The sequence below is a fragment of the Sceloporus occidentalis genome, unplaced genomic scaffold, assembly GCF_023333645.1.
Source record: "Sceloporus occidentalis isolate IW3139 unplaced genomic scaffold, rSceOcc1.0.p SCAF_14, whole genome shotgun sequence".
NCBI classification, from domain to species: Eukaryota; Metazoa; Chordata; class Lepidosauria; order Squamata; family Phrynosomatidae; genus Sceloporus; species Sceloporus occidentalis.
Window position 1 is genome coordinate 4,273,901 of NW_028316994.1, and position 26,944 is coordinate 4,300,844.

General features: G+C 44.4%; 2 protein-coding genes across 8 annotated transcripts in view; one reads left to right on the forward strand and one right to left on the reverse strand.

The window, feature by feature from the left end:
- Window positions 1–291: 291 nt before the first annotated feature.
- LOC149303609 (protein arginine N-methyltransferase 1) lies at window positions 292–20,240 on the reverse strand. 4 transcript variants are annotated; one of them, XM_089481134.1, is made up of 11 exons: window positions 20,153–20,206; window positions 14,328–14,381; window positions 9,495–9,599; window positions 9,186–9,341; window positions 8,061–8,124; window positions 7,072–7,214; window positions 5,929–6,016; window positions 4,818–4,933; window positions 3,024–3,174; window positions 2,437–2,558; window positions 292–1,154 (listed from the first exon to the last, which is right to left on the reverse strand). In XM_089481134.1, exons 1-11 carry the CDS (start codon window positions 20,180–20,182, stop codon window positions 1,071–1,073), a joined length of 1,113 nt encoding a protein of 370 aa, XP_089337260.1. In that variant the 5' UTR covers window positions 20,183–20,206; the 3' UTR covers window positions 292–1,070. The 4 variants fall into 4 exon arrangements, with proteins under 4 accessions (XP_089337260.1, XP_089337262.1, XP_089337263.1 ...); XM_089481136.1 differs by lacking the exon at window positions 14,328–14,381 and having other exon boundaries at window positions 20,153–20,240; XM_089481137.1 differs by lacking the exons at window positions 14,328–14,381; window positions 20,153–20,206 and adding an exon at window positions 14,279–14,320.
- A 470-nt stretch (window positions 20,241–20,710) lies between these two features.
- Window positions 20,711–26,944, forward strand: part of LOC149303610 (glycogen [starch] synthase, muscle-like) — a 45,944-nt gene continuing 39,710 nt past the window's right edge. The window contains exons 1-2 of one of the 4 annotated variants that reach the window (XM_089481133.1): window positions 20,711–20,791; window positions 24,365–24,548. In XM_089481133.1, coding sequence (XP_089337259.1) covers window positions 24,431–24,548 — 118 coding nt within the window. In that variant the 5' untranslated portion in view covers window positions 20,711–20,791; window positions 24,365–24,430. Of the gene's footprint in view, window positions 20,792–21,621; window positions 22,730–23,797; window positions 23,918–24,146; window positions 24,170–24,364; window positions 24,549–26,944 lie in introns of those variants that run through there. The other 3 variants (XM_089481130.1, XM_089481131.1, XM_089481132.1) reach the window with 3 other exon arrangements.

Here is a 26,944-nt window from a genome sequence, read left to right on the forward strand (position 1 = left end):
GTTTGCAATTGCCATTTTCTGAGGCTAAAAGACTTGCCCAAGGTCCTCCCTTTTTAAAAATACATTTTTGGACTACAGTCAACCCTGCCCCACTACCCGCTGCACAATCTGGTATTGGACATTGATTTTTCCAAGCTCTGCATCTGACGCTCTCCCAGAAACAGCCATCTTACCCCTTTTAGTTGCTTCCAACCCCTAGAAGCCATGATAGTAATGGCACTGGATCAGAGGAAAAGATCCTCTGTCTGAATGTAAATGTACAGGGATTTTCAAAGAAAATGGGGAAGTAGCTGGTTTCAACCTCTTTATTTTTTTTTCCTCATGAATGTAACCATATAAAAACCATAAGTTATGAAAGTCACACGATGTCAGCTCTCAAAGGGATTTAAAAAAAAAAAAAACACTCCCACCCCACACATCCAAACAGGGGATTTGAGAGGGAGAAGTACAAAACTATCTGAAAAAACACCCACAAAATGGAGATGTCTTTCCCACCCACCCCCCACACCTCCAGATGCCCTCTTGATTAATAAAAACCAGTTGAGATACCAATTCCTCCACCCTGACCCTTGACTGAACACTGGATAGAGGTGTGCACCCCAAAAGCCCGAGCAGCATTTTTGCTCTAGAGAGGAGAATTACTCTGAAAATGGGGTGGGAGGGAGAATAATTCTAGGCAATACAATTTGGCAGAGGAGACCAACAATGATTTCAACTAAAAAAAAAAAAATTCATGATGGTAGTCTGTGGTCGGCACTCTGGCCTCAGAACAAACGGACGGATGGACGAATCACGTGTGTGTCTTCAGTTGTGCTAAAAGCCTCCATTCCTGGCTGGGGGAGGGGGTTGAAAATGTGGGGCAATGGAGTTGGGGGGGCTCTTGGCTATTTCCCCCCTAGCCTCTAATACTGACCCTCTCCTTGCTGACCCAGAGATGCAGCAACAGGGAACTACACAATGAAATGAATTAGTGATACGCCAACTGAAGAAGACAAGAGGGAGAGTTAGCTCTGGGCGCAAGGTCGGCTGGAGGAGGAAGAAAAAAAAATACGGCCAAGGGGGCAGATCAGCTAACGCATCCGATAATCCGTCGAACAGGATAGCTCACACAATTGGCCCTTGAAGTCCAGGTCTATGGTGAAGTCCAGATCTCGCTGCACATGAGACAGAAAAGGGAAAGATATGACGCAAGGTGTTTTATTTTTCCGAAGTTACTCTTCTTTATAACAAGCCCCCACCTTTCTCCTCCCACCAAAGCAAGCAGGAGAATCCCCCCCCCCCCCGTAATGTATCATATTGGAAGAACTAAACCTCTTTTTAAACAACTCAGTGCATTGGCAAGTTCCCAGCTCACAGAGTGCTGCCCATCCTGAAGTCCCACAAAGGGCTCATTCATAAAAACATGAAATCTCATGCTTCAGTCTGAGAGCATCTGCTGAAAATTGCATACCTCATCTCCTTATCCCCTGACCTTTTAAATCCTACATATTTGAACTCTTGATGTCACTGGATGACGTACCAACAGCCTTAGAATTAGTGAAGTGAATGCGGAAATAGACTCACATTTTAGAATGTGCTTTGCAAGTCAACGAGCAATGATGGTTAAGATCACATAATTATCACATCCAAACATCCACCCACAGGATATGATGCCTTCTTGGTGCCAACTTATCGAGTAGTTTGGAGCCTTTTAATGACTATAGAAGACTTGTGGCTCACAATGCTTAATGCTCATCATATGCTACATTTGTGATTCTCCAGATGTTCTAGAACTAATAAGTCCCGTCCTAAAAAAAATAGCTGGCTGGAGATTTTGGAAGTTGGAAGAGAAAATGTCTTGGAGATACAGGGCTGGACTGGCATTCCACTGAGATAGCAGATGAGCTTTCAGTGTGGACTATACCAGAAAGCCACTGAGTTCCTAAGGCTGGCAGCCACCCAGGCCTCTTACGAGTCATGCAATGTATGGTAACATATGAGTCTGACCCAGGCTAGGGGCCTATTCTCTTCTTTCCCAAACCATTAATCTCACCAGCTATTTCACTTTAACTCTAGAGTGAGAACTTTCAAGTACTTTAATCTCTTTGTGCACTGCTCATGTTCAGGGCGAACTGCCCTCCTCCTCAGCAGGCTGTTCAATTTGTCCTCTCCTCACTACCACAAGTTTCCTGTTTCCAACATCATTGGGACATTTTATTTCAAGTCTTGCCAAAGACAATGAAATTTCTCTGGGTTGATTGGCCCTGGGTTGTTGTTGTTCATAAAGAATACTTCATAAAAATCTTCAGGTTCCCCTCTCTTCCCCAAGCATGCTAGTACATCCTCTTGTCTCTCAGTGGCCCTGTTTTCTGTTGGCATTCAGCACCTGACCCCTACCAGACACAGTGATGGAGCACAGGCTTCTAGAGGCAGATACAGAGAATATTTCTGACTCACATTATTCTTGGCATTGGGCCTCATGCCAATGGTGCCAAATATCTCCTCTCCCGTCTTCACTGTTAGGTAGTCCTCCATGTAAAAGACTGTCTGCTTCCAGTGGGTATATGGAGATTCTGGACCTGGAGAGCAACAAGTTCATGTCAATGAAAACATATCTGGGAGGAAAGGCACACTCACATGACAACATGCCCTGCCATTTGCTCAGTTTTAGTTTAACCATACACAGATCCTTCCCAGTAAAACTGCTCAAGTTTCCTTCTTGCACTCAAGCCCCACTTACCAAAATCTTGATGAATTTCTAGGCTGGAGGAAGCTCAGCCTCACAATCACCAACTAGACTAGACTGTGGCTGCAACTGAGCCACCTATTTGCCAACAACCATGTGTTCTTCCCCAAAATACCAATCATTAGCCATCTACTTAGTAGCTAATTCCTTAGGGCAGCAGATTTTTGAAATTATCTTTTGAAATGCCACTTCTCCCAGTTACAATATCTGCAGTATAAAACCAAAGCACCCATATAAAATACATTGATCTGAAAGTGCTCCCTCTCTATTTCCCAAACCAAGGCCGTGCATTCCTTACTGGTGGAGAATCCAGTGCGCTTGTGGCAACGGGTGAATTCTATGTTGAAATAGGCAACCAAGGCGTGAATGTAATCATTCCGTTTCACCTGGAGACAGAAGGGCGATGTGAAGGTGAGGTCCTCCACCTTCACTGTGTAGATATCCACCTCCTGCCAGAAGTGAGTAGGGAGAAAGGAGAACAGATAAGCAATGTCAAGAAATCTGATAAAAATAGACACATATTCAACAGCATCTCATGTAACCGGAATGACACACTGAAAACATTCCTTCTAATAACTAACTCCTGTGGGCCTGTAGCTAAACACTTTGAAGACAAAACAGAGCCATCTGCGAATGTAACTGGAGCAAACTTGATGTAAACAGAAGCAAGCAAAAAGACTCCTCTCCAATGTGGGCTGAATGGCTGTACTACATATGAAACATCTGTGGCATTCCTTCTGTGGAAAGCAGAATGGTCTTCCAGAAAGACCTCGATGGCCCTACAACACAGGGTCCACTCCAGAATTTTGTTACTATTCCCTGCTTTTTGAATTCTGTTTCCACCCATCTCCTCCCAGCAGTATGCCTGGAGAATCCATCATCAGACATCTGCCTCTACTTTCACAAAGAATAGCTGTGGTTCAGACCTATGTTTGTCATAAAGGGAACCAGTTTAAGCAAACTACCAAAATAAGTACCTGTTAATCAAGTAATTTAAGCAGGAAAGCCGATCCACTTGCTGCAGGCAAATTCCGGCCTGCAACCTCCTCCAATGGAGAGAATATCTCAGCTTCTTCCTCCCTGTTCTATCATTTACCTAAAACCTTTTGTGCTGACACCATACTTCCTTTGCATTCTACACTGTACTCAGTACAATGCTCAACTATCAAGGGACGGATCAATGTGAGATCATGAAAGCTATGCTGTGAACAGAGCTCCTTCCACTTAGCAGGTCTTGAAGTATTTTGATATCGGAAACAGCAGCACTCACTGCTAGCAAATGGTGGAAGTGAACCACTTCCCCAGCCTTCAGGGTCTCTATACAACAAGGATGGTATGCAATCCCCAAAGCCTTCTGACTGTTTACAGGAGTAAAAAAGCAAACCCATGGACAATAGCACCCACCAAAGTCTCTATAGCAAAGGTGGGAAACTGCTGGGGATTAGGGTGCAAACACTGGACCCCAGGAAACACTGACTAGAGCGTCACACAATTCTCACAAAAAAATTCAAAATTTAATTTGCCCCCCCCAAAAATTCTGGAGTTGTGGGGGCACTGTTACCATGTTTCTGCCCCTCTTGGGTTATTTTAGGCAAGAAAAGAAGACTTTCATTTACAACAGAAAGCGACCGACATGTGGGGGAGGGAATGACAAAATCACTCACCCAACCCACATCTGCTTGGGGGAAATTTCTTTGAATTCTAGGGGCTGCAGAAATGGCTCTAGAGACCACATGCATCCTGAAGACTGCCCTTCCCCACCCTTGCTCTACCGGATGTGGGAGGAACAATCTTGCTTTTGTTGCCCTCTAACCAACAATTTCTGTATATTTTTCAGTTTGAAAAAGTTAACTTCTGAGCCCCAAAACATAGTAAAATTGCTCCCCACATCCCTATGGGGTGATGAGTTGGTGTGGTCCTCCAAGGTCTGATAGGCAATTGATGAGGCAGAGGTTTTTTTTTTGGGGGGGGGGGCATGTACTGAGAGAGATGTTGCTGTCTTCTCTTCTCTCTAGAAGATAGAAAAGTGGGCTGCACTAGACACAGATAATTCAGGGGAACAGAAGGGAAGCATAATTCCTGCCAATCATACCTTGATGAGGCAGGCATTGGTGACCAACTGCTTCGGGTCAACGACATCCACCAGAGGCTCTTTGATCGCCACGTCTTTGATGCATGACATGTCAAAGCCATACACGTTTTCCCACCCTGCAGTAAGAGGCATAGATCAGGGAGGGAGGAATCTGGTCCTGTAAGGCCTTGGCCACCAGCCAACCAACCACACTTTTAAAATGGGGAAAACAAAGAGGAGCAGACTAAATTTGCTCCCCCATAAAACTAAGCTAAGCTAGAAGTTTTCAAGCCTTCTATCTTTAGGCAACCCTTTTGCCCAACCACTTTTCTATCAATAACCCCTGCACATCTGTCACCGCCATTTCTAGGACATGATGGAGAGAATAGACCAGGGAGAGGTAACTGATTAAGAGTGGTGAGGCAGATTCTGAAACACTCATACCGCATGTCCTCCTAGTGGGCTGGACCTCCAGTGCTTTGTCCAAGGACCCAGCTTCACTCCTTCCTTGCTTTTCTATGGGAGTGGGGTAAGTTTAGGTGGGAGAGCTAATCTAGATCCCCAGCTTCAGCATTACCCCTCCTGTTCTCATCTTCTTTGAAATGGTGGGGTTTTGGAGAGAGGCTTCAGGGCATCAGCCGAGTGACTACTGAAGTTTTATTGAAGCGGAAGCCCCAGTGGGCCAAACGAGATCGATAGGCCAGGTGCTACCCTCACCAGATGCACACAGCTGGTTTACGTAGAGTGCTAAGTGAGGTGCAGAAGGCATAACTGCACCTCATGTGCATCAAGAGTTCATCCAGAATACCTTCCATGTCTCCCTGCTGCTATGCATTCCCCTAGCATACCACATAGATATATTTGTAAAGCAAACCACTTTATAGGAAATCATTAACCTTTCTGTGAAGAGCTCTCAATAAATTCCCAAAGAATCACAGGTTGCCCCATTTAAAGGCTTTAGGGCTGAGATGCAACATGACAAATTGTCACTAAATAAAATTTATAAGTTGGAGGCCTCATCCTGTCATGAACTTGAATGCTCTATTCCAAACACTCCCCATCCCCATCCCTCCGCTTTTTTTGAGCTTGGCCTTTCCTATAGTGAATCACAGCGGTGCTAACTGCTACTTACAGTGGATTTTGTAATCTTTATACTGCCGGTCTTCAATAGCTGTGATGTACAGCGTAGCACGGTCTGGAAAGATGAGTCCATCAGGAGTCTAGGGCAAGAATTTGAAAGGAAGATGTTAGGACTGCTATGGCAATACTTATCTGTTAATTTCAAGCTGCAATCACACCAACCCCTATTACAGTTCAAAATGTAATGTTTGAACTTCTGAGATGATCTTCTGGAGGCAATAGCCAAAAACTTTTTTACATTAAGGCAACTCATGTAAGATCACTGAAAGGCTTAATCCCAAATAATTTCTACTGCTTACACAAAATAACTTTTAAGTCCTCTCTAGAACAGGCTTACTGTATGATGAGAAGGGTTCCTTTTGTTTTTATTCTTAGGAGTCCTTTAAATGCCATTCCCTAGTAACTGATTAAGAAGGAAATCTAAGCTAGCATCTGCCTCTAGGCAGCCAATGATAAATACCCAGAGATATATTGGGAGGGGGGCAGGGAATTCTGGGATTTGTTGTTTAAACAAGTAACTTTTCACAGTTCTGCAGCCCTTTATGAAACACTAAAGTAATTAAGAGCATCACAAAGGATAGATGTTTGAAAAACAGAGTACCTGTAAAATTCACATGGCATGCAAGGGCTATACATGCATGGATGCACTCCTTCAGGGGTAATGTGTTCTATGATGTGTGGAGGATATGCAAATGGCAAGTAAGGGTAAGCACAAATGAAGGGTATTAAGTTATTCCTTTCTCTCTTCCTTCCTAACCAATAGACTGCAAGGAGTGGGAAGAGACAAGCACTATTGCCAGAGATAAGAAGTGGTCAATGGTACGCCTTTTGAAAGGAGAAACAGAACCTTCCCCATCATAGAGCAAAACAACCTCATTGAAGATTTCATGACTGAGGGATACAGGTGACCCACCATTGTTTTATTGTAATAGGAATTAGTATATTGGAAGAGTAAGGACATTTTGGCTCTTGGTACTATCCAACTTAAAGTAGTCTTTTGGCCAAGAGAAGAACAGTCACCATTAAGCCATCAATGGAGAGCTATATCAGCACTTTTGTACCATTCACAAGGAATGAATAAAGCAAAGGCACCACTTTTGACTTGAAAACTAATGAGAGTACAATGGAGACTTACCAGCCACTTGTCCCGGGCATAGATGACGGTATTGAGCATGGACTCATAGAAGAGGCAGTAGCCCATCCATTCACTGATGATTATGTCAACCTTCTCAACGGGCAGCTCCACTTCCTCCACTTTGCCCTTGATGATGGAGACCACTTCAGGGGAGGAAAAAAATGCAGGATGGCACAGAAGGAAGACAGAAGCCAATTTAGTAAATATAATTTTCTAATTTTAAAAGATAGCAGCAGCATAAGAGTGTTCTGGGAGACAGCTCCAAGCCTATGGGGCAGCAAGGGAGAAAGGATGAACCTGAAGAACCTCAGAAAGTCAACAGTACAGCTGTGCCAGAGTTCGGGATATGGGATACAGGACCAGGGAAGAGTTTGAAGTTGATTATAAAAGGATTCCAGAACTGTGAAAAACTAAGTTTAAGGTGAATAGAGAGACATCACATCATCAATAGGAGAGAGAAAGTGTTTTGGCAGCAAAGTTCTAAACAGAGATGAGAAGAATGATGTGCCAAATAGAAGGCCAGAGAGGAGAAGATTGCAGGAGTCACAAGATGAGAAATGACCCAAGTATGAGTCACAGCTTTCACTAAGGGGGCGGAGAAGTCGGGCCATGTAACAAGTCTTCTCCTGCATAATTAGAAAGTTTTTGAAAACTTACAACCACAGGACAGTCTCATTTAGAAATTTTCATTGTTTTATTTAAACTGAAAGGCAGAAGAATAAAAAAGAATTGAAGAAAACAGTCTTTCTGGAAACCACCTAAAGGAAAATCACAACTGATCCAAATCTCATGTGGATGTGGCTTTGGTTGCACATCCTGTAGCTATGAAACACCTTGTGCTAGATATTTTGAGCCAAAACAAGGGACAGAACTAATGACAGGCACATTTTACCTATGCAGCTAAATTCCCTACCATATTCCCATGTCCAAGTAAATAGTGTAGAAGTTCAGAAGTACAGACAGGGGATATCTAAAAAGAAATTACTCACCATGGTCAAGTTTATTGGCTTTGACAATTTTCACAGCATAGTCAGAGATACTGGAACATTCAATCTGTTAAGAAGGTAGTACCAAAAAGAGAGGTATCATGACACAGTATGTCATACAGAAGTATCAATGTTTCACCTTCCTTTCCTGCTCACTTAGCAAAAATACTTGCTCATGAAGGCCCACGCCATCAAACATTATTTCAACGAAGTAAACAAAAAGGTTTTTACCATTAAGAAATACAAGCTCTATTACAAAATAAATAGATGAAATCAACAGAAGTGGATGATTATTTTTTTTCTGGACTTCATGGCTATTCAGGAAAAAGAGATCAGACTTCTGCTGGAGATTTAAAGAGCAGAAGAATCAGGCCTGCAATATTCAATTTCTCCTCATGGTGCCAAATCATTTAAATATCTTTTCTACCAAGCTGAATTTTAGCAGGAGGTCTATCCACCTAGCCTGTTAACCCAAATTCTGTAGCAAACAATATTTTCAGCCACACTTATAAGTTATCCATCCACACTTTTATTCAAGAGGTATTTTCTGTTTCCACAGTGGAGTACTGGTTTTGTGGTTGCAGTTTTCCGTTACTTTTGGTGCACAACAGAGTTGGCAAAGATTACCTTTTTTGGAATACAATTCCAACACCCCCCCCCCCCCCCCGGATATGCTGGCTGGAGGAATCTGGGCAATGTAGTTCATAAAATAACTTTTCAAATCTCTGTTTCAGATCCCAGACCACTCTGACCATTATCCTCTAGACCTCATCAAACCCATTACCCAGGGTGGAGAAAATGAGCCCAACATCAGGCTCCTTGAGGCTCATTTTAGGATCTGAAAATCCATAGACTCCGGTTTTTAAAATATTATTTTCAGCCAAAACCCCAGTCAAAACCCATCCAAACTGCCACAAAAAGCTGTCATGTTTGTACCCGTTTAGCCCCCACTATGTGCTAAAATGACACAAATTCCAGCCACTACACAGTGATGTGGTGTCACTTCCAGTCATGCCGTTATGGTCTGCAAGTGGGAGGAGAAGAGGAAATGGCCACACCTACCCACCCGTGTTAGATGACCACCCATCACAAAACAGAAGCCAACAGGAACATGGCTGCCTTGCTCACCCCAATGACCCGCTTGGCCCCAGCCTTGGCTGCAAACATGCAAAGGATCCCAGTTCCACTGCCAACATCCAGAACCACTTTATCTTTGAAGAGGTGCCGGTTGTGAAACATGGAATTTCTGTAGGTCAGTGTGCGCACCTCATCTTTCAGCATTTCCTAGGGTGCAGAGAAAAGGAGAAGAACTCAGGTTCAGCAAAAACCTTCTCAAAAATCATTTCCACCCCATTAAACAAGTGAGCACCAATTAAGCAGGCAAGAATCATGCCAAGGAGGAGATTTATGATCCATGCCCCATTCAACTCCCATCACCTCATGGATTCCGAAGTGGGCGTAAGAATCAAAATAGTAATCCTTGGAGGTCATCTCCTCTGCTGTTGGCTTTCCGCTGCTTTCTGGCTGGGTGGTACATGACACCTGGCAAAAGACAGAAGGTGTTAAGATGAAATTGGCCTAAATCATCCCAGGGCCTCTCAATAAGTTCTTGTAATTTACAAATCCCCTAAAGTTGTCTTTTCCTAGCAATGGTTCTTTGCCCCTCAGGATTCATCAGACAGCAACTGGCTTGCCAAGTGTTGGTCAACTAATGAGATTAAGCAATCCTTTCCCAACCTACTGTCCTCTAAATGCATTGGATCACAACTCCCACCATCATAATCACCACGCAGATTGCTGGCTGCGGATAGTGGAATTTGTCATGCAACACATCTGAAAGATACTGGAAGGATAGCTCAATTAACATCCATTTAATAGAAAAGACATTAAAGTTTCACTGGAGATGTCACAGCCTGAAGACAAAATTCTCTTGGTGCACTAGCTGGAGGAGAGAAGGCCACAAGCACAGCAGTCTGGAAGAAAGTAAGAATTCTCCACAAAGATATATACAGCTGTTACTGCACTGAGCTCTTATCCCATCTTCCCCGCCCCACTTCCTTTCAGTACACTAAGCGGCCCACATTTTCCACTTCGTGGTCCCCAAACTGAACATCTGTAAAAAAAGATTCACAGGCTCTTATTCCCCCGTCAAAGGCAAAATAATGTCTCGAAATTGCTGGAAAATAACAGAGCTTCCCACCACAAATAATTTTCCTTCACAATCACGCATCCCAACCTACAAATTGCTTCAGGGATGATCCTGATACCTGATGTGGGGGACTAGCAGGGTTTTCCCCCCAAAAGTGCCAAGGACCAGCACCTTATTTATGCCTATCAACTATAACTGTTTCTTTCTTTCTTTCTTTCTTTCCTGGAAACTACATGACTGTCAGCCAATGGCTCAGAGATCAGCACAAGTCCAGGGACCACCACTCTGAGTAGTACTGATCTAGAAGGCGCAAGTAGGTTTTGTTGCTTACGAAAGTTTTAGAAGTGCTGCATACATTGCTGGTCAGGCAATACTCACATCAACACCAGTGATGATCCACTGCAGAACTAAATTCAGATAGTGGCCCTTCATTAGCTGAGCAGCAATTCACTGACATTTAGAAATTCCAACAGTTCCCATCTTATTCTGCTCCAATGGAGAATTAATTTGCTCCCCTTTTCTCTCTCACCTCAAAAGAAAGTCATTAGCCTGGCCTCTCCTGTCTGCATACAGAAAAGCCATGTGCATACATATGGTTGAAGTACCTGATGCAGCGGTGACATTTTATCCTACAGTCAAACATTAATCCTAACGAAAGACAAATTGTTTACACCTACGGTTTCATCCTCGGACTGGTGAAGGTGAACACCTTCGTGCCATGAAAACCTCAAGATCACACAAGAGTAATGTCCTTTTACAATCCAGGCATTAGCCTGCCTTGAGGGATTATTGAAGTTTATTCTTAGATAAAGTGCTATTTTTGCTCAGAGTGTGCTTGGGCTGGTTAACTTTGACCATACATATTGATGTTCTGATGTACCTTTCATGCCACCCTCTCTTTATAACTTATTGTTTTGGAGAAAAACCTAAAATACTTCCTGACGTTTTAAAGCAGATCACTTCATTTTAAAGGGAAAGCAATTAAAAAGCTGTTCAGGGGGAGTGGGGGAAACAGATGGTACACAGTTCTGAGATATGGCTTACTGGAATTTTCAACAAGATAGCCATAAAAGTTCCATTGCATATTCCATTTTAGACATTGTGAGTAAGGAGGAAGATGGTTAACAAGAGACCATTCTCACATTTCAAACACATCCCAGCTTCCACTTCCTCTGGATCTAAGTGAACCTGCTCAATATGTAGAACAGGACAAGGGGAGGGAGGAGACAAAAATACAAGACAGGATTACACAAAATGTGGCCACAGATTGACAGCTGAGACTCATGTGTAGGAACTGTGCTGCAAAATGTGTGTCTACGAGGAATTGGGAAGAAGATGGTTGGACTGCAACAGACATCAGTCCTAGATAGCGTAGACAATGGTGAGGAATAATGTTGTAGTCCAGCCACATCTGGAAGGCTAAAGTTGCCCACCTTTCACCAAGAAAAAACAGAGCATTGTGAAGTGACTTTTTGAACTGTCACTGCCAGAATTCTCCCAAATCAACTAGCCACTGGAAGTTATAGTTCAAATAAGTCATTTTTTCACATTATTTAAAAAATCCATTGGGAAGAAAAGCCACACTTGCTGTTATATTCCTACCTCTTCTCATGCTGTTAAAAGTAAACCAAAGCAATCTATCAAGGTATGAATCTGCCCCCAGTGATGTGTGCTTGGGAGATGTGAAAGGTCTGACTTTTTGGGAAATGGCTAATTGAGAATACATTATACCAATGTTCTTGTGCCTGCAAAGACTCACTCATCTTGTTGGCATAATTCAAGGTGCTGGTTTACACTTACAGATGTTTCTACAGCTCAGGTGCAATCCCCACAGACTCCTCTATTGCTCCTTTTCATTATTTTGAAGACTGAATGCATAACACTCCCATGAGCTTTGTTATTTTTGTATCATGCTCGGACTGTGAAAACATGTAGAAGCTTTCATGCTAGCCCTCTCTTTAACTGGTAGAATACTCTTAAGGAGACTCACCTAAAAATACTAGGCTGTGCATTCCTTAAAAGTGCTAAAAGCAAGGGTGGAAAAAGCTGCCCCCCCCCTTTTCTATGAGTAAGTCATCTTAGAACAATAATCCCAAGAAGTCTCTAAAATTCTGAGGCAATGACTGGTGTAAGGTCATCCACTGAGTTGCAAATGTAGGGGAGATTAGAATTTAGGTCTCCTAAATTCCTGTCCAACATTTTAACAACTATACCACATTGGCCAGGTGGAATGACCAACAATTATGATAATTTATCCGCCACTTTAGAGTATTCAAAGCACTTGAGACAGACTACATCAGTAATCTTTAGCATCTTGTAAGGTACATTTGGGAATCATACAACACTTGAGATTATTATTATTATTATTATTATTATTATTATTATTAACCTTTATTTATAAAGCGCTGTAAATTTACACAGCGCTGTACATACAATCTTTTTAATTTGACGGTTTAATTGGATGTTGTTAGACTACAATTCCTAGCACTCCTGGTTGGCACAGCCAATACTATGGTTCCAGACCAACAACATCCAAGGACCTGCATGATCTCTGTACTAGTGCAACTCCATCTGCCCAGCAGGCATACCCAATGATGATGGATGATGAGGATTGCAGTCCAAGAGCATCTGGACAGTTGCACATTCCTCATCTCTGTTCTACACAGATTGATGTCTGGCAAGTATAGTCTCACCTCTGGAATTTATACCTGCTATCATCCCCTCTTCTATATATTACTCTTTGACAAACTCCTCTTCCAGTTAACTTTAAAGCAAGCAAGAGTGATGCTAACCCCTATCTAGTAGCAGAAACCTTTACTTCAGACTTCTCAGTTCTACAATATCTATGGACCCCAGCTCTTCTCTCCCCCTGCTTGGCACTCTGGGAGCAATCTTTCCATTCCCACCCCAGGGGAAGGGCAGCAGGCTGTACTGGTGTGTAGGCCTACCTCCTGAGCTGCTCTAACCCCTGAATGAGCCCAGGAGTGGGGAGCTGCAATATAAGTTAAGGAAGCAATGAAACGAAGCACTCTCAATGCCACCACCCACATACCCAGAGCCACCCAAGTTCCCTACCCCCCAGATTCCACTGCCTCCCACAAGTTAATATCCATCAAACATGCAACCAGCTAGGATAGTGTTTTGTAAAGCAGAAAGACATTGAGGAAGAAATATATATATATATTTATGGGCTACAAGAGAGTTGTGCTACAGTTAAGAAAGAGTCTCAGAAACAGAGAACTACAATACACTGGAGAAGCAATAGATGTGAAGCATATCAGAAAGATGTAGCTAGCACCTATGAGCAGCTGGACTAAGTACAGCAGTCTATTCCTCTGACCAGCTCTGAAAACCCAGTGATCTCCTCCCACCCGCCTTGTTTCTCCCTTACCACTCCAAAGAAGGTTCTCAGACCTTCAAGAACTGCCCTCACATTTTTATTTGTACCTATGCAACTATGAAGACTAAAAATATGGATGTGAAGGCATAGCAATGAAATAAGAAAAAACAATCTCCCTCCTCCCTAGCCTAAAAAGTGGGAGAATTTACTGGATATAAATCTAGTAAATAAATAAATAAGCTGAACTATTTGTGATAAACTATTATGCCCTGTCTCAATACTCTTAATTCAGCGAGAACTGGGAATATCCAGCCGCCAAGTAAAATACGGTATATTCTTTTTAAAAATTCTTGCACTGTTCAACATCCCAGACTAGGCAGGAAATGACGATGAGTTAAAATTGCTAATGAGAATTAATTGAAAATGCATATCAAAAGGTATACAAGGACAGAAATTAAAGCAAGTTCTAGGAAGGTGGGGTGGAATGGAGGGGGGAAAGAGTGGGAACAGAAGGTGACCATTTTCTAAAATTCATGGGATATGATAGTAAGTTGTTCCTATCAGCTTTGAAGAACAGTATTTCTAAGCAGCTGCCTACAACAGCAGAGGAGCAATTTTTAAAAAGCAAAAGACAAATACAAGGGAGAGAAGGGGGCTATGGGATGGTGAACTGCCAAGCTGGCAACATAGGAAGAAAAACAGACTTGGCCAGGGCTAGTATGCCTCACCCACCCCAGGGCTGGGCACTAGTTTAGCCATCAGGAACTCAAAGGATATTTACATCTTCTAGCGGAGTCTGCAGGCTCATCCCATTAGCCAGCGTGGTTACAAAATTCTAGGAAAGAGAGAGTAACAAGGGAAATATAGTCAATTCAGAGCTCAACGGGAACTGAGCCGGAGACTGGGTCTTGTCATTGATCCAGGGCTTGTGGGGGGGGGGGGGATTCAGAAGCAAAATTGGTGGTAAAAAGTGGCCAAGGACTCAGGAGCCCAAACTGTGCATTGAGAGGAGAGGTGTCAAAGGCATCTCCTATTGTGTTTGACACTGGTGGCTAGAAAAACCAGGTCTCTTTCCAGAGCTTGATACCTGGTCTCAGGATTGCCATGGTAACACAGACAGATGCAAGAAATGGGGAGAGAGCCTTCATGGTACCATAAGAGAGCTTCCCACCACTACCCCCAATATTAAGGCATGCACTTTCTATTATGGCTAACTGCAATCCACAGAACAAGGTCGCCTCCTGTCCTAAAGAGGCCTCTTATGGGATTATCACAATCCCATGCCGAGAATAGAAAAAAAAGTCAGCCAAAAACCACGACAAGGTTACTATACAAGGATCTGCCAGACTGCTTTGTTACACACCACCCCGGTCAAGTTGATAACTGCTTTTTCTGATACCTCTCCTATTCTTTGCATCCCTCTTGAAAAATTGTTCTGGGATACCATTTCCACTGGAAAATGTAAGTACAACCTCAGAGTTATGCCAGAAGTGCTTTAAAGTAACAGAGGTGAAACAGAATGACAAACAATTTGCATGTACAGTGTGCAGGGGAAGAAATACCCAGGAAACAAAAAGGACCAGGTCAAGAGTGGGGCACTGATGGTCCTTGCAATATTGTTGACTCTCATGCCCATCAGCCCCAAACAACATGAACATGGGGAGGGGCACAAGTTATCCAAATCCAAACACTATATCCTTGGTACTCTTGACATTCGGTGTTGGCTTTCAATAGTCATTCCAGATACATCCATTACTTTCAAAGCACCCCCACCCCAGTTCTGTCCTATTTCAAGTCCCAGATATATATGTGTGTATGTGTGTGTGTGGCATGTGCCTTCAAGTGGCCTGCTGACTTATAACAACCAAATTAATTTCATTAGGTTTTCTTAGACAAAGAATAATTTAGGTGGTTTTGCCAGTCCCTCCTCTGAAACATAGCCTACAGCATCTGGTATTCATAAATCCATACTAAACATTTATACTACATCTCTACTATAAGCTACCAATAGTACCTCTTGCCTCTATTCATCCCTGATCTAAGAAGACATAACACTACAATCCCCTGATCTAGTCTGGTTCAAGTTACTCAAACAAATTCTGTAGCAAACCTGAAAAACGGACAAAGCCAATCACCAGTTTCAAGAGAAGGAAGAGCCAGACAGTTTCCAGAAAGCTCCTAGGGAATGTGGTAACAGTCATTGGATGTGGTCGAGAGACACCCTTTAAGGCAGAGAGGGTCAAAGGGCATCCCTCCAGATGATGGACTGCAACTCCCAGCATCTCTCACCACTGCTCATGCTGATGAGGGCTGATGGGAACGGCAAATCAACTATATCTGGAGGCCTGTACTTTTTTGCCTACCCCTACCTTAAGGGCACACGCCACATGCAAACTGAAATGAAAATTGTTTTCTAAGATATTTCAAAATGCTTGTAAAAGTTAGCATGTAAAAGTTCTTTTTTGACCACAAATCCCAGAATCCCCCTTTAGTTGAGATGGCTGAAGGAGCTGTAATCTGAAAAAAGTAACTTTTCAGAAGTGCTACTGAAACCATTAAGAATCAAAAGGCAGCAGTAAGCCCACCTTCTCCAAAGGAAAGACTTCCTCTCCCTCTATTCCCTTTCCAGTGAGCAAGTTTGGCTGCCGAAGGGGGGGGGGAGCAAAGACCTGTCCCAATACTGGATGTGTCTTTGTTTAAATGAAGGCCACATGGCCAAATGGGCGGGAGAGAAATCCATTTCCTGTCATAGGAAACTTCCCCCAGCTCAGCCACCCATATATTTCCCTCCTTGGAGCCCCATGCAGCTTCTTGTTCAGGTCTTATCCAATTCAGTCCCACCATATGGCACTTTCTCTCCTCCATACCATTAATCTAAATGTTATCCTATCCTTTGACACCTACATGCCAAAACTTCCTATATCCAAACCTGCTCAAATGTGTTCCTCTCATCCTTTTTCTCTCCATCCTGAACTCTAAAGTATCCCCAAGGTCACCACCATACTATCCAACTTTTGAGAGCTTTTTCCAACCCACAGAAGACCTCAGCATTTCCCACCATCAAAAAACAACCTGGTTATCTCTTTCCTTCTTCATTGGTCTTCTTCTACAGAACAAAGCAAGGCTAAAACAGATTTCACTCAACTAGTCAATGGCACTCATCATGGGGTATCCTCCCAATAGAAGAGAGCCTATCCCCCCCCCCCCTTTCTAAAGCCCCTTATCTCCAGGACATAAATAGACCTCTCAAAGTAAAAGGCTGGGGCAGTTTGGACCTAGTGCTCTCTCTAGAACAAGCAAAGATGGTTGTGGAAGTCTGTTAACCTACCAGATTCAGTATTAAGGGCATTGCACTGAGAGAACATTTTAGGACGGGGAACTGGAAAGCGTTTCTGTTTTTAAAGTGGCCTAGTGCCGAAAAGTCAGCAGGGTCTTTTTGCTTTAGGTGGAAGGATTTAAGGAAAGCTGAATATCCATGAGCTGGAAGGCTTCAACAGCCTCTGATGCCATATTTTGCAAAAGTCAGTACAGGCTGAGTCTCCCTTATCCACAATTCCAGCATCCAAAATGTTCCAAAGATCCATGTTTTCCCCATGGGTGGCTGAGATAGTGACAATTTTGCTTTCTGACAGATCAATGTACATGAAATTATGTAAAAAATACTGTATAAGGTTTATTTTCAGGTTATGTATATGTATACGATACACAAATTAATTCTGTGTTTCAACTTAGGTCTCATTTCTTATGATGTTGTTGTGCCTTCAAGTCATGTCCAACTTATGGTTACCCTAAGATTAATCTATCATAGGGTTTTCTTGACAGGATTTGTTCAGAGGAGGTTTGCCTTTGCCTTCCTCTGAGGCTGAGAGCATGTGACTTGGCCAAGGTAGGTTTCATGGCTGGGCAGGGAATCATACTCTGGTCGCTAGAGTCGTACCAACACTCAAACTACTACACCATGCTGGCTCTCATCTTATTATGTACACATGTGCAAATAAGGGGTATCCCCAAAAGCCAAAAATAAATAAAAAGTTTGAATTCCCAAACGCCTCTGGTCCCATGCATTTCAGATAAGGGAGAGTCACACCTGTAAATACTTTGTGGGGCTGAGAGGAAAAAGCATCAAGGGACAGGGAAAACAAGTTGGCCCTCCTTATCATGGCTTCTTTATCCACGGTTGGAAAATATTCTTTAAAAAAATAAATACCAAAAACCAAACCATGATTTTGCCATCTCATATAAGGGGCACCATCATCATGGATACCAAAATTCATAGATACTCAAGTTCCATTAAATACAATGGGGTATTATTATTATTATAATATTATTATTACAGTGGGTCCTTGGTATCTGGTTCCAGGACACACACACACACACACACCAAAATCTGCGGATACTCAAGTCCCATTAAATACAATGAGCTGTTATTATTATTATAGTGGGCCCTTTGTATCTGTTGGCGTTTGGTTCCAGGATCCATGATGGATACCAAAATCCATGGACATTCAGATCCCATTAAATACAATAGGTGTTATTCTCAATATTACAGTGGGTCCTTGGTATCCACAAGGGCTTGGTTCCAGGATCCCCGGTGGATACCAAAATCCATGGATACTCAAGTCCCATTCAATACAGTGGCACAGTAAAATGGCGTGCCTTGAATAAAACGGCAAAATCAAGGTTTGCTTTAGGGTATATAAACATTTTCAAACCGTAGAAGCTTGAATCTGTGGATTGAAAAATCCATGCATATGGAGGACTGCTGACTGTACTATGCCACTGTATTTAATGAGACTTGAGCAGCCACAGATTTTGGTATCCATTGCTGGAAGGCCATCTGTCGGGGATGCTTTGATTGGGAGTTCCTGCATGGCAGGGGTTGGACTGGATGGCCCTAGTGGTCTCTTCCAACTCTATGATTCGGGGCTCCTGCCACCAAACCCCAATGGATATGAAGGGCCCACTGGGGGGAAAGGAGGCTCCTTCTTGGACAAAGAGCTGGACAGAAGCGATGTGTGAAGCGTGTTCTTGGGGGCATCCTACTTAAAGGCTTCATCCTTGGCCCAAAAAGTGGCAGCGAAACCAGTTCAAGAGATCAGGGAATCCCTGCGGGAGGGAGATCCAGCCAGTGCCAGACAGACAGCAGAGGGCAAGGGATGGTTAAGACCTGGCAATTCCAGCAAAGGGGCAAGGAAGAGGAAGAGGAGGAGGAGGAGGAGGAGGAGGAGGAGGCTTTGGCTTCTATGGGGCTGGCCTGCTTTCTTACAAGGCTGGTGGGGCGGAGCTGGATGGGCCAAAGAAGGCGGGATCCTATGGGGCAAGGCGTGCCATGCGGGGACCATGAGGAGGAAAGGAATCAAATTAGGAAGGCAGAGAGAGAGAAGGAGAGAGAGATAGAAAGAAAAGGGGGTGCCCAACTTTACAGGTTTATAGGCAGGGAGACTCACAATGGGGAGCCCACCTCAAAGCAAAAAAAGGACGGCCACGAATCTGACTCAATCTTATTCCCCACAGATTTGGGGAGGAAAAATCCTTCTATTGGGGCGGGTGGGTTTCAGTCCCTTTCATAATGATGTGGGGATTTGGGGGCAGGGGGCTGAGGTGGGAAGATTCATATATGGGGGATCCATCCCCTTCAATTTGGGGATCTGGGATGAGGAGGCAAGATTAAGAGATGGGTGGTCCAGTCTTTTAAATAATAATGAGGGGATTTGGGGGGGGGGGTCTGAAGGGGGAAGATTCCTATAATGGGGGGCTCCATTGCCCTTAATAATAATGTGTGGATTTGGGGGTCTGAGGTGGGGAGGTCCATTGCCTTTAATAAATATGTGGGGGTTTGAGGTGGGAAGATTCCTATAATGGGGGGCTCCTTTGCCCTTAATAATAATGTGGGGCTTCGAGGGTCTGAGCTTGGAAAATCCATACATGGGGGGCATTCCCTTTAATAATGATGTGGGATTTGGGGGACTGAGGTGGGAAGATCCACAGATGGGGGGATCCACTGCCTTTGATAATGAGGGGGGTCTGAGCTGGGGAGGGAAGGTTCATATATGGGGGGGGGGCCCTTAATGATGATGTGGGCATTTCGGGATCTGAGGTGGAAGATCCACAGATGGGGGGACGCATTGCCTTTGATGATAATGTGGGGACTTGGGGGTCTGAAGTGGGGAGGGAACATTCATACATGGGGGGAGATCCATTGCCCTTAATAATAATGTGGGGATTGGGGGGGGTCTGATGTGGGAAGATTCCTATATGGGGGATCCATTACTTTCAATGTGGGGATTTGGGGGGGAGCTGAGGTGGGGAGGCAAGATTCAATATAATAAGGATTTGGGGGTCTGAGGTGGGAGGATTCATACAGAGGGGGGGCTGAACTATTGCTTTTAATAATAGTAATAATAATAATAATGGGAGCCTGGGGCAGTTCCAATGGGGCATCCTGCTTTGTGTGGGGAGGAGAGGGGCCCATGGGGGTCTGCCAGGCCGAGGGAAGGGGTCTTTTTAGGGGAAGGGGGTCCTGGGGGGCTCCCCAAAGGGCCGGGGCTCCGTGGGGCGGCGAGGGGGTCTTTCCCGGGGCCCCTCCTCCCTCCCAGGCGCCCTCACCTCCATGATGCAGTTTGCAGCCTCCGCCATCTTAAGACTCAGACACTGAAAGAGAGAACCACTCGCCCGACTCCCCCCGAAGGCCAGCAAAGAACGAGAGCCAGGAGAAGCCCGAGCAGCCCATTGGCCCGCGCCGCTGCCACTCAAAGCACAAGAATAGGAGGGAGTTTAGCCCCGCCCCCACATTTCCATTTCGTCCGTAGACAGGCTTTCGAATCCCCATTGGTTCAATTTGGCCGAGAAGGCGGGGCTTTTCTTCGCATCTCGCGTTCGGCTGTCAGTCACGATTGAGAGACCGCCCCTTTTTATTCCTTGAAAGGCCATTGGCCCGAACAAGAGGGCCTCCGCCAATTAAAATCGGAAGGCGGGTTTTTGTGACCAAGATCTCAGCATCTATTGGTTTGTTAGAATGTCAGTCAAAACAAAGGCCTCTCTCTTCTCAGTACTGATTGGCTCTTTTATTTCTGTGATGCGGAAAGAAGGAAAGGATTCGTTGACCGTTCGCTTCAAGTGCTGTAAATTAAACGACTGTAATTGCCGTGAAGGGAATGTGACGTACGAAGAGGCGTCGAAGGCCTCACTCACTAATTTAACAGTGAAGGGTGAACACCTTCTTCGCTCAACCTATGGCTTAATAAAGTAATAGAAACCAACCCCCCCCCACAAAAATAAAAACAAGTCCTTCCATAAACGCCAAATTCGATTGGATGAGACGAGACGCCATTTAGCAAGGCACCGCCTACAAAATCTATTTTCTTGTCCCCATTGGTCAAATCCCCTGTCACTTAAACCGTTTATAGCACTCTTAAGCTCCTTATTGGCTGAGTTGTCCGTCCGTCATAAGAACAAATGGTTTTTAAATTATTGCCAAGATGTTATTGGTGGAAAAGCATGTCAATCTGAATTAAGCCTTGAAAGCAGCTTATTCATTGGTTACTGTTACTCAATGCCAAGGTCAAATGCTAGAGAAGGAAGGGCAGGACCTACTAACAGCCTTTTTTGCTTAGAAGATCAGCCATTGGGTAGATGTACTGTCAATTCAAAAATCTGCGAGTCTCATTGGACAACTTGCCATCTATCATGACAAGGAGAGCCTATCAGCTCTCGACGCAGCCAAAGTGGGCGTGCCGTTTAAAATAAAAAAATCTGAGGATTCTTCCGTGAAAGCTGATTGGTGGATCAACGGCGCATTCCTATTGGTCCAGCGAAAGGCACCATTGACAAATTTAGATTACAACGTGCGCGCGCTCACGTCCGTCTCTGGGGCCACAACAAACTACGACTCCCAGAATTCCACAGCACTGAGCCATGGCAGTTAAAGCGGCGTCAAACCGGATTATTTCTGCAATGCGGATGCAGCCTCAGTCTCTGTGATTCTTCATTGTCTAGGCTGAATTTATGTAGACCCTCTGTGGTTATGATGTTTTATGTTCAACAGCAAGCAGGGCTTTTGTATTTTCCTCCTTGAGCCAAAACACACTGCAGAAATAACCCAGTTTGAAACTGCTTTAACTGCCCTGGCTGAATGCTAGGGAATTCTGGGAACTGTAGTTTTGTGAGACATTTAGCCTCCTCTGTCAGAAAGAGCTCTAGTGCCACAATAAACTACCATTCCCAGGATTCCATAGCACTGAGCCAGGGCAGTTAGTGGTTAGTGGTTTGAGTTTGGGATTAGGGCTCTGGAAACTAGGCTTGGTCAGCCTCAGAGGAAGGCCATGGCAAACCCCCTCTGAAGAAACCTTGCCAAGAAGTGAACCTAGAGTGGCCATAAGTCAGAAGAGACTTGAAGGCACACAACAACAACAGCAGCAAGAAGATGATGACCCCCAGCTTTCCTCCATCCAATTTCCTTCTTGGATTAGGACCAGGTTCGAATCCCAGCTCAGCCATGTAAACCCACTTGAGGAAGTCACACTCTCTCAGCCTCAGAGGAAGGCCATGGCAAACCCCCCTCTGAAAAAACCTGGCCCAGAAACCCTAGCTTTAGGGTCCCCATAAGTCAAGAAAAGCCTTGAAGGCACACAGCAACAACAACAAGAAGATGCTCCCCATCTTTCCTCCATCCAGTCTTCTTCTTGAGTGACTCGGGAGACCCAGTGGGTGACTTTGGGCAAGTCACACTCTCTCAGCCTCAGGGGAAGGCCATGGCAAACCCCCTCTGAAGAAACCTTGCCCAGAAGCCCCAAGGCTAGTCCCCATAAGTCAGGAAAGACATAGCAACAAGAAGAAGATGCCCCCCAGCTTCCCTTCCACTGTCTGCTCTTCCTTCTGACCCCCCTTTTGCCCAGCAGCCATCCTCCTCTCTCTCTCCTCTCCTTTGCTGCTGGTGAGAGTTCCCCTTTAAGACCTTGCAGCAACCTCCTCTCTCTCTTTCCACCTCCTTCCTTCCTTCCTTCTTTCCCCTTCCTTTAACTCACTCCTAGTCATTGAGCCGGATGGGAGTCCTTCCCTGCCAGCCAACCAGGGAGGCAAAGGGACCCTGATCAGGGGCAGAAAAGGAGGGAAAGCAAAAGGAGGAAAAGAAAGGTCTGCAAGACTTGGAACTGAGTGAGTCGCTGGATCCTCTCCTGCGAAGAGGTGAGTGCCCTCGGACTAATCCCAGCAGTGCTTCCAAATAAATCTTCCCCCATCAGTCTGCAGCATCCTAACTCTTCAAAGATCATTGTATTCCCTTTTTAGTCCTGTGTTCCAGCTTCCACCAGTTCCCAGATTCAATGCCTCTTTGAACCCCCCCTTCTCCAAAATCCCTTTCCTTGCAAGCCTTGCATGACCCTCCTTCCCTTACATTTGAAGAAATGTTCTTTTCTTCCCCTTCCCCTTCATCCGGTTTTACACCCCGGATCTCTTTCATACTGGCTCTGAAACCTGCTCTTTTTTACAGGAGCCAATAGGTTGCGTTGTTTCTTTTTATCCTCACAACCAACTGCTTCCAAAGCAAGTCCCTTCCTCTGCTGCTCAAGAGTCTGATGCAAAATACCCTTGTGTATCCTGTCCCCCATTGTATTAAACATATAAAAGATATGCAGGGGGGAAGAGAAAGGAAAAAGGTGTGTACACACACACACACACACCCCTCTATCTATCTATCTATCTATCTATCTATCTATCTATCTATGTTACATCTCTCAATCTATGTATTTATCTATATCTATCAGTCTCTCTCTCTATATATATATTGTTGTTGTTATGTGTCTTCAAGTTATTTCCAATTTATGGCAACCCTAAGGTGAACCTATCATGGGGTTTTCTTAGCAAGATCTGATCAGAGGAGGTTTTGCCATTGTGTTCCCTGAGGCTGAGAGAGTGTGACTTTCCCAAGGTCACTCAGTGGGTTTCCATGGCCCAACTGGGAATCAAACCCTGGTCTCCAGAGTTGTAGTCCAACATTCAAACTACTATGTCACATTAGCTAGCGCTCTCTCTCTCTCTCTCTCTTTCTATACACACACACACACTTACTAGTACTAACATACTCTCTCCACTTTTTCATTCTTTAAAATCACCCCTCCAGCCCTTCCATTTTTATGCCTGGAGATCTTCAGGTTTCAGTCCCTTGCTCCCCTCACCCTCCTGTGTCCTCCTCCTTCTAACCATCTTCCCAACCTCAGCTGTTGCTGCTACTCAAGACTTAAGTGCTGTCTTCCAAAAGGATCTTGTGGGGGAGAGAGAGAGGACTCCTGGGTTCTCTGGAAGGCAGAGGAGGCGCCAATCTGACCACACTCTCTGGGAGGGAGAGAAAAATTGGTGTCTTATTGTTTAGACAAGGTAGGCTGGGAGACAGGGATTGTCACGGTTTGGAAGCCAAGATTTCCAAGTGTTGTTGTGTGCCTCCAAGACCCTAAGGGGGTCTGGCAGGTTTTCCTGGCAGGTTTCTTCAGAGGCAGTTTGCCATTGCCATCATCTGAGACTGAGAGAGTGTGACTTGCCCCAGGTCACCCGGAAGACTTTTATGCTGGAGCAGGGATTTGAACCCTGGTCTTCAGAGTTGTACTCCAACGCTCAAACCATTACACCATGGTAGCTCCTTAAGATTTCCCAGTACTTTGAGAATAAGAAGAGAGGAGGAGTGGGTTGTGGGTATTTGGGGGAGATTGGGGAGTTTATGTAAATCCGACAAGGTAACTGGGAGCAAAGACTCCAGGGGCTTCTGAAATTCCAGTTGTTTCTGAGGTGTCATAGTGTTTGAAATGATCCACCTTCCTCTTCCTCCAGGCTGAACCCTGAGCCTCCAACCTACATCCCTTCCTTACCTTCGCATCCTTTCATCCCGCAAGTGCCATGCCGCTGGCCCGGAGCCTCTCAGTGACTTCCCTGACAGGGTTAGAGGACTGGGAAGATGAACTTGATCTGGAGAACGCAGTCCTCTTTGAGGTGGCTTGGGAAGTGGCCAATAAGGGTAGGTAGTCATTTTTTTAAAAAATGGTTTTCTTAGAGACTCCGAGTAGTGAGACTTGGGGTAGTCTTCCCATAAGTGTATTATGCAAAATACTATGGATTTTCAAACATTTGCATCAATGTTTAATTGACTTAACTTTTCTGCACACATTCACATTTTCAATGTGCGAAAAATGTGCAGCCATCTGAATCCATGCGAAGCAGACCAACAGCCACATGTTTGATAATGTACATCCTTGCAGATACTCTGGTTACAAACTGCAAAGTTGAAGGAGTTTTTTTGCAGCCCTGCGTGCAAAAGGCCCAAACTCCAGCAAATCGCGTGTGACCGGATCACATTCTAATCAACTGGAATGAGGAGTATTTTAATTGTGTAGCTCTTGAAGGTTTGCAGACTAGAAACCAGAATGTCTATGGGGTGTTTTGTTTTGTTTTACTGGGGCAGAAGAATGGGGAGCAACATGGGTGAAAGAGAGGAGCAGATGTGGATAGACTCTGCTGAGATCTTTGTAAGAAAAGTTGTGTCAGGACCTTGAAGGAAATTGAATCAGTCTCTAAGAACCATCTGGGAAGAAAAAGTCCTGCTGTCCAGGGTCTTACAGGTTTTCTCACCAGAGACTTTACTGGGTTAGAGCAGGGAAGGACTGGTTCATCAGGGACATGAGTGTGTGGGATGTAACTAGTTGAGTGGTAGAGAGAACCAGATGGCAGGAAAGGATGCTGGGAACTGAGATTTTCCAGATTCTCTGGAAATGAGCTTTCAGCATTTCAAGAGTCAGAGCAAAAAATAATGAGAACAAGGGTTTCCTGTTTTGTGTTTGAAATGCAAATACAGTCGGCCTTCCATATCCATGGATTAAACCATCCATAGCTTGAAAATAATTTAAACAAAAAGAAATTTCAAAAGCCAACCTTGATTTTGCTATTTTATATAAAGGACACCATTTTACCTTATTGTGTATATAATAGGACTTGAACGTCCATGGATTTTGGTATCCGTAGGGGTCCTGAAACCAAACCTCAGTGGATACCAAGGGCCCACTATCTATTTAACCCACAAAGAGGGGGATGTATGCTGCACCTGCCTTCTTAGAATCATGGAATTGTAGAGTTGGAAGAGACCACAAGGGCCATCCAGTCCAACCCCCTGCCATGCAGGAACTCTCAATCAGAACACCCCCGACAGATGGCCATCCAGCCTCTGTTTAAAGACCTCCAGGGAAGGAGACTCTATCACTCTCCATTGAGGGAGTGTGTTCCACTGTCGAACAGCCCTTACTGTCAGGAAGTTCCTCCTAATGTTGGGGTGGAATCTCTTTTCCTGTAGCTTTCATCAATTGCTCCGGATCCTGTTCTCTGGAGCAGCAGAAAACAAGCTTGTTCTCTCGTCAATATGACATCCCTTCAAATATTTAAACATTTAAATATTTAAATCTTCTTTACATTTCCATCACCTTGTGTACTTGACAGGTGATTTTCTAGAAGGAACAAACACTCTCTTTCTGTGGAAGCTCTCTGTACAATTTGGGATCTTGAAAAATCAGAACTTAAATTCAAAATTATGTGGAAAGTCCCCATGATAGAGGAGGTTCTTGCCTTCAGAAAGTTGCCCTCCACATGAGGGGGCTCTGGGCTTTGCTTCTCCACTCATGTCTTTAGTACTCTCAAATTCTGAATATCTGCAGAAGTGTAAATGAGGTAGTTTCTCTGTTCTAGAGCTTGGAACATTTATTGGGGGTGGGAAGGCTACAATTCTGTTTGAGAAATTCTGGAAGCTGTAGTCCTAAAAGGTAACTTTTGCTTGCTCTGCTCTGTTGTCTCTTCCAAGCAGTACTTCCCACTACTGTGTGAAATAACTTGGGCCTCCTTCCCTTGCATATTGTCAGTCTCTCCCAGTTATAAATCCTCAGCTGCATTAATATAAGAGGCTGTAGTAGTCTTTTATGCTGTGCATTTCCAGTGCTGACAAATGGAGCAGGTTGCCAGGGGGCAACGTGATCACCCAGTGTGCCCTCTGGTGACAGAGTCAGCTGCCATGTGTCTCCAGGATAGGTCTTGCTTAAGGCACCAAAATTTTGATGGGGACTATTTTAGGCTTCTTCTCTATGACTATAATGTGTTTGGGGGCAGGAAAGGTGTGAGAAGATGTGAAAAGGACCCTGTAGCACCTGTGTCAAGATAGGGTAAGGGGCCTCACTAGGGATTCCTTCTCCTTCTGGATATTTGCTGATAATGTCACGAAGCTATAGAATGTGCAGTTGTAAGGACATGACCCCTTGTGAGGTTAAAGTTCTCCTGGTTTATGCCTCATGGTTTGAACATGTGCCTTGCATGCTCCCTCTGGATTCTGAGCACAAGAAGGCTGCCTTCAACCTCCACAGACTCATCCCAAGAAAT

Bases quoted from the DNA above. Each gene is read 5' to 3' on its own strand.
- LOC149303609 (XM_089481134.1), bottom strand. From the start codon at position 20,182: ATGGCGGAGGCTGCAAACTGCATCATGGAG. The intron at 9,342-9,494 runs GTGATGGGAGTT...TCTGCACCCTAG, and splicing joins CCCACTTCGGAATCCATGAG to GAAATGCTGAAAGATGAGGT. The intron at 1,155-2,436 runs GTGAGTCAGAAA...TCTCATGTGCAG, and splicing joins GGCCCAATGCCAAGAATAAT to CGAGATCTGGACTTCACCAT.